The sequence below is a fragment of the Tachysurus fulvidraco genome, chromosome 14 (genome assembly GCF_022655615.1).
Source record: "Tachysurus fulvidraco isolate hzauxx_2018 chromosome 14, HZAU_PFXX_2.0, whole genome shotgun sequence".
NCBI lineage: Eukaryota > Metazoa > Chordata > Actinopteri > Siluriformes > Bagridae > Tachysurus > Tachysurus fulvidraco.
Window position 1 is genome coordinate 1,946,903 of NC_062531.1, and position 7,500 is coordinate 1,954,402.

General features: G+C 44.7%; 1 protein-coding gene across 1 annotated transcript in view; it reads right to left on the reverse strand.

The window, feature by feature from the left end:
* sema6bb (sema domain, transmembrane domain (TM), and cytoplasmic domain, (semaphorin) 6Bb) overlaps positions 1–7,500 on the reverse strand; it is a 53,110-nt gene that overhangs the window by 9,556 nt on the left and 36,054 nt on the right. The window contains exon 14 of the mRNA XM_047799929.1: positions 6,895–6,953. Within this exon, the coding sequence (XP_047655885.1) occupies positions 6,895–6,953 (59 nt within the window). The remainder of the gene's footprint in view (positions 1–6,894; positions 6,954–7,500) is intronic.

A 7,500-nucleotide genomic window follows, 5' to 3' on the forward strand; every position in this document is an offset into this window, starting at 1 on the left:
AGAGAGAGAGAGACAGAGAGAGAGAGAGAGAGAGAGAGAGAGCGCACGAGAGAGAGAGCTTGACTGAAAGAGTCTGAGTGATTTATTCCTAAATATCCAAGCCATGTCCACTTCAGGCACATACTGAAACACGAGGATATAACACACACACACACACACACACACCCACACACACACACACACACACACACACACACACACACACAGAGGACATTTGCACAACAATCAGACGTGTGCTAATCAATGCCGAGCCGCACGTTTACAAGCAGCAGCATTTAATTAGTCTACACTTACCGTTTCCAATAAACACAAACTCCTGAAATGAACACATGTGGACTACATCATGGCTCCACTGGCTGTGTTGCAAACCACAACGCAACAATTTGCAGCATAATTACAATTGGGTTCCTCTAGAAACCCCGGCCGAGAGAGATGTGGAGAGCAGGACGGGGTTTCAAACCTCAGCAAGTGATGAGTTCAATACTGCATGAGAAAGAGGCTGGTGCTGGGAAACTATACAGGGCATTATGTGATCTGTTCTTACACACACACACACACACACACACACACACACACACACACACACACACACTCACAAACAAACAAACACACACTCACAAACACACACTCAAAGTATTTATTTTTTAATTTTATATAAATATGTGTGTATATATATATATATATTTCATACACACACACACACACACACACATATATAATATTATATATATTATATTATATATAAGAGGCACAGGGTGGGTTAGGGGGCATTGTAACATTCATTCATTCATTCATTCATTTTCTACTACCTCAGGTCACGGGGAGCCTGTGCCTGTCTCTGGCGTCATCGGGCATGATACACCCTGGACGGAGTGCCAACCCATCACAGGGCACACACACACTCTCATTCACTCACACACACACACTACGGACAATTTTCCAGAGATGCCAATCAACCTACCATGCATGTCTTTGGACCGGGGGAGGAAACCGGAGTACCCGGAGGAAACCCCCGAGGCACGGGGAGAACATGCAAACTCCACACACACAAGGCGGAGGTGGGAATCGAACCCTGACCCCGGAGATGTGAGACAAACGTGCTAACCACTAAGCCACCGTCCCCCCCCCCCCCCCCGCCATTGTAACATTGAGTTATCAATTCAATTTTAATGAAATGTTTTGTTTTATATGTTTATAAATGTTTTATCTCTATTCTGTTATTTGAATTATATATTTATAACTTATATAATAAAACCTATAGACTGAGAACTTAATTTTATCGCAAGTTAAAACTGCTTGCTAAAAAAGTCCTTCGTGATCAATAAAGCTGAACTCGTCTTCCCTCGAGCACTAATAAGAACATCAAGATTTGGGACACATCCCAGAGTCTGCATGGCAAACTTTTTCCCGTTACGGCTACCGACCGTCCGCGCTAACCCTCTTTAGCTTCTCTTATTACTAGCAGATGGTGTGGAGCGCCAATAATAAACAAAACAAACATGGAATTTTTCACTTGAATCCAATCTATCAAACCTACACACTCGGTGTAAATGTGATTATGAGGAAAGGCTTTTTTTTCAGAAAGCGTGTTTTCGTGCTTCTACACCACAAACTGCCTTCCTGCCAGGTGTGTAAGTCGACTACTCGATCCCCTCAGAGGCGTGATTTCTGCTGCAGGACGTAAATTGAGAATGCTGCTGCTGTGTGTGTGTGTGTGTGTGTGTGTGTGTGTTGTTAGCATAACGATCGACGAGGGGGCCCGAACTCTGCACAATCGCCTCACTTGGCTATTTCGGTTTAATCACTCTACCATGCAGGCAACACAAATTACAGCCGTCACTGCACCGAGTCGCTCTAATACACATCGACTACAGCTGGAAACATGAACGTAGCATACAGCCAAGATGGAAAGTCTCTAAAAGATTTAATTTATCTTACTCGTAAAATGTCCTCTCACCAGTTTCACTTTCACTGCAAGAAGGAGGCTGGAACTGTCAAAAAATACCAGGAACTATTTTCCTTTTGTTCTGGAGTCAATGTTGAGCTCTGTAAGCTAACATTAGCAACAGATTTTTTGAAATCCTTTATAAATATGGAATAAAATCCTGTCTGTTTAGCTCATGTTAGCTAGCTAGATCTAGCTGTTAGGATTAAGAACATTTATGACTATACAGTAAGTACTTTTACAAATCCTGTCAGGGTGCCTCAGGTTAGCAAGCTAGCATTAGCAGTGATGATTACAAGTAAATTTCTCTCGGTTAAGCTCACGGGGCTAACAAATCTGAGGGGAAAAAGTGTAGATACATGCTAATGCTAATATGTTCACCTACTCAGAGACACAATTTCCATATAAACTCTGTTAAAAACTGATATAAGCTTCTCCTCCTCACACACGGTCCTCCAGCACTACTGGCAAACTCTGCTTACTGTGTGCGGCTGTGTGTGTGTGTGTGTGTGTGTGTGTGTGTGTGTGTGTGTGTGTGTGTGTGTGTGTGTGCACGCGGTGAGTGCAGACCTCAGTGTGTCAGCACTAAAGAGATTAACTAGGAGACTGTGGGAATAGTGTGTTTGGTGGTACAACTAGAGCTGCACAACACACACACACACACACACAGACACACACACACACAAAATATTCCTGTCACATGGGAACTGCTAAATGCTAAATGTTTCCTAATAACAATCATTAAGCTTTTTTTTTTTTATTTATATCTGACCACTTTTAGTTCATCTTTTAGAATTACATCATTTTGAAGTATAATAATTAGCCTAATGCTAACTAGCTAGTGTACTAGCGAGCTTTGGGAGTTTGTCGATGTTTAGCTAGCTTCTGTTAGAAAGAGAAAGAGTGTTCAGCTTTATTGTTCATGTTCACTGTTCTTGTGTATTGATTCTGGAGGGGAAAAAAAAAGAAGAGAGAGAGAGAGAGAGAGAGAGAGAGAGAGAGAGAGAGAGAGAGAGAGAGAGAGAGAGAGAGAGAGAGAGACTGATACAAAGAGAAAAAGACAGAGAATTAAACGAGTCTTTGGCCTGCTTCACAACACCACAGGTCTTTTTCGCTCTTATTTTCCATGTTAGAAAGAAAACGAGTTACTTCTTCTAATTTCATTTGTTTTCAGGACATTAACGTAAAACACACCTTCCTGCACATGGTGTGTGTTATAAAAAGCAGTCAGACATGAAATTAAAATCCACAACACACTAAAAGGAGAGGAGAATAAAGGAGAGGAGAGGATAATAAAGGAGAGGAGAATAAAGGAGAGGAGAGGATAATAAAGGAGAGGAGAATAAAGGAGAGGAGAGGATAATAAAGGAGAGGAGAAAGGAGATTAGAAGATAATAAAGGAGAGGAGAAGAGAGGAGAGGAGAAAAGAGGAGAATAAAGAAGAGGAGAGGAGAAGAGAGGAGAATAAAGGAGAATAGAGGATAATAAAGGAGAGGAGAATAAAAGAGAAGAAGAGAGGAGAATAAAGGAGAGGAGAATAAAGGAGAAGAGAGTAGAATAAAGGAGAGGAGAATAAAGGAGAGGAGAGGAGAGGAGAGAAGAGGAGAATAAAGGAGAATAGAGGATAATAAAGGAAAGGAGAATAAAGGAGAGGAGAATAAAAGAGGAGAAGAGGGGAGAATAAAGGAGAGGAGAATAAAGGAGAGGAGAATAAAAGAGGAGAAGAGAGGAGAATAAAGGAGAGGAGAATAAAGGAGAGGAGAGTAGAATAAAGGAGAAGAGAATAAAGGAGAGGAGAGGAGAGGAGAGAAGAGGAGAATAAAGGAGAATAGAGGATAATAAAGGAGAGGAGAATAAAGGAGAGGAGAAGAGAGGAGAATAAAGGAGAGGAGAGAATAATAAAGGAGAAGAGAGGAGAGGAGAGGAGAAAAGAGGAGAGGAGAGAAGAGGAGAATAAATGAGAATAGAGGATAATAAAGGAGAGTAGAGGAGAATAAAGGAGAGGAGAAGAGAGGAGAATAAAGGAGAGGAGAGGAGAATAAAGGAGAGGAGAAGAGAGGAAAAGAGAGGAGAGAAGAGGAGAGGAGATTAGAGAAGAAGAGAGTAGAGGGGAATAAAGGAGAGGAGAGGAGAAGAGAATAAAGGAGATGAGAGGAGATGAGAAGAGAATAAAGGAGAGGAGAGGAGATGAGAAGAGAATAAACGAGAGGAGAGTAGAAGACAGGAGAATAAAGGAGAGGAGAAGACAGGAGACGCTGCTTCCTCCCCCCAGACGCTGCTTCCTCCCCCCAGACGCTGCTTCCTCCCCCCAGACGCTGCTTCCTCCCCCCAGACGCTGCTTCCTCCCCCAGACGCTGCTTCCTCCCCCCAGACGCTGCTTACTCCCCCAGACGCTGCTTCCTCCCCCCAGACGCTGCTTCCCCCCCGAGACGCTGCTTCCTCCCCTGAGACGCTGCTTCCTCCCCCCAGACGCTGCTTCCTCCCCCCAGACGCTGCTTCCTCCCCCCAGACGCTGCTTCCTCCCCCAGACGCTGCTTCCTCCCCCCCATACGCTGCTTCCACCCCCAGACGCTGCTTCCTCCCCCCAGACGCTGCTTCCCCCCCGAGACGCTGCTTCCTCCCCTGAGACGCTGCTTCCTCCCCCCAGACGCTGCTTCCTCCCCCAGACGCTGCTTCCTCCCTTCAGACGCTGCTTCCTCCCACCCGACGCTGCGTCCTCGCACCAGACGCTGCTTCCTCCCCCCAGACGCTGCTTCCTCCCCCCCAGACGCTGCTTCCTCCCTTCAGACGCTGCTTCCTCCCCCCAGACGCTGCTTCCTCCCTCCAGACGCTGCTTCCTCCCCCCAGACGCTGCTTCCTCCCTCCAGACGCTGCTTCCTCCCCCCCAGACGCTGCTTCCTCCTCTCAGACGCTGCTTCCTCCCCCCAGACGCTGCTTCCTCCCCCCAGACGCTGCTTCCTCCCTCCAGCAGCTCGACACAGGACTTTTATTTACATTAAATTAAAGTATTTGAATTTTGAATCTTTTTTGGTTAATAATTAGTTCTTTTTAAAATAATACATTGTATTTTTTTATTAAAATAATATATCAAATTATTCTGATTTTAAAATGACAAACTTTATAAAAACAAATACTTCTAAAAAAATGTTTCAAATTTATTCTGTGCTTGAATTATAAAATTGGGTGGAACGTAAATACTGAAACTGTGGTGCTGATATCAGTCCTTATTAATACTGTACATCACACACCTGTACGTGTGGAACACAGATTAGATTAGATTAGTTTAGATTAGATTTCTACCAGTATGACAATGTTATACGAAATTTCAGACAAACCTGCACACACACACACACACACACACACACACACACACATACACACACACACACACACAAACACACACACGCATACACATAATACACAAACACATGCATACACACACTAACAAACACACACTAAAACAGACACAGGTCGCTGTTCATGACTCAGTGATCGATCTGCTGCAGTAAAACACCCCTTATCATCTCTCTCCCTCACACACACACACACACACGCACACACACAGCGAGAGCAGTGAGGAACGGTGGTGGATGAGGTGTGAGACAGGAAAGTGAGGAGATCAGAACACACTGATCCCCTGTGACGCTACACACTCTGTGTTTCAGCGGCTCTTCTGACCGTGTTGTTGTGTTACGTAACACCTCCGCCGACTGTGTTACTGCGTTTCTCACAAGACCAAACAAGGACGATCGCTACGGCTTCACTCGGTCAGGTCCGATCATCTGTGTCTGATAAAGTCTGATAAAGTCCTCCCACAAACACTGACACTGGAGACTCCATTGTGGTCGACTGTGCTGTACATTAGCTTTGTCTCAATAGGTTAGCTTTTACTCGCTAGGTTAGCATCAACATGTTAGCTTAGTCAGGATAGATCCCTGAGGGAAATTGTTTAGCGCTAGGCTAGCTTTTTTGTATGTTAGCTTATTCGCAATAAATCCCTGAGGGAAGTGTCTTAGCATTGTGCTAGCTTTGTGCTGCTAGAATGGTTTATGCTAGTTTAGCACACCAGATTAGCTTGCGCTGACTCACTGGATTAGGCATTCTCCCTGTTAGGTTAGTTTAAAGCTGCATTATTGGTTAAAGCAAATCCTAATCCCACATTACCCTCATTAATCCCCGCCCACTTTAGACCATGTGACCATGACATATTCAGAATATGTTGATAACCAACAGAATAACACATTTAGCGTTTGATTTCATTTGCACCGTACGATTTTGATGGTTATTTGTTTTAGCGTTTTTCTGATTAATGATGCAATCTGAGAACTTTATATGGGTTAAACACATTTATAACAAATTTATAACACTGCTATAAAGCACGATTAGCAGCTAGCTCGCATGTCAGGCTGCTGTGTTTAAAGAAAACCGTCAGCTTTTGTGCTGTTGTTTTTCATTCATTCATTCATTCATCTTCTACCGCTTATCCGAACTTCTCGGGTCACGGGAACCCTGTGCCTATCTCAGGCGTCATCGGGCATCGAGGCAGGATACACCCTGGACGGAGTGCCAACCCATCACAGGGCACACACACACTCTCATTCACTCACACACTCACACACTACGGACAATTTTCCAGAGATGCCAATCAACCTACGATGCATGTCTTTGGACCGGGGGAGGAAACCAGAGTACCCGGAGGAAACCCCCGAGGCACGGGGAGAACATGTAAACTCCACACACACAAGGCGGAGGCGGGAATCGAACCCCCGACCCTGGAGGTGTGAGGCGAACGTGCTAACCGCTAAGCCACCGTGCCCCCTGCTATTGTTTTAGCTTTTTTTAATGATTATAATCTGAACTTTAGTAGGTGTTGATCCGGCGCTGTTTATTTTACTGTGTGTTTGTGGGTAATTGTGGTAAAGACCATAAAGCCATAAATGTCACCGTACCGTCACAGTCGCCCAGCTGCGAGGTGTTCCCGTGATCCACGTCCTGCTCGAAGGGAAGCCTGGAAGAAAAGAAAAACAGACCACACATGAACACGACACATTTCAGTTTTACAGCCACGCGGTTATGAGAAAGAGTTTTGTTTCGTTCCGTTCTCGCAGCCGCGTGCTGATAATTAGCGATATCGGAAATCAGAAAGAAACGGTGACGAAGAGAACACGAAGGGAATAACGAGTCGAGAAGTTTCACAGGAACACGGCGACAGTCGCACTCTCACTGAGAAACATCGCAGATCCTTTAATCACACACCTGCATCGCTCCTTAACGAGGAGCGACGAGCACCGACTCTCTGTTACAGCCCGAGGTGAAGTGACAGAGTGCTGAAACCTAATGAATGGAGGTGAAACCATTAGCGCATTAATATCACGTGCTGACGGAGATAACGACGCAGGGACGAGTGCCGTCTCCGACCGAGAGCTTGCCAAAAGATAGAGAACGACTACTAGTTAGAATAATGGATGAATCAATCAAATAAATGATAAGCAAATCAAATCAGAAAGAAGTGACTCAGAGTCAAAGAATTGAGGAATCGGATGAAAAACACCTTA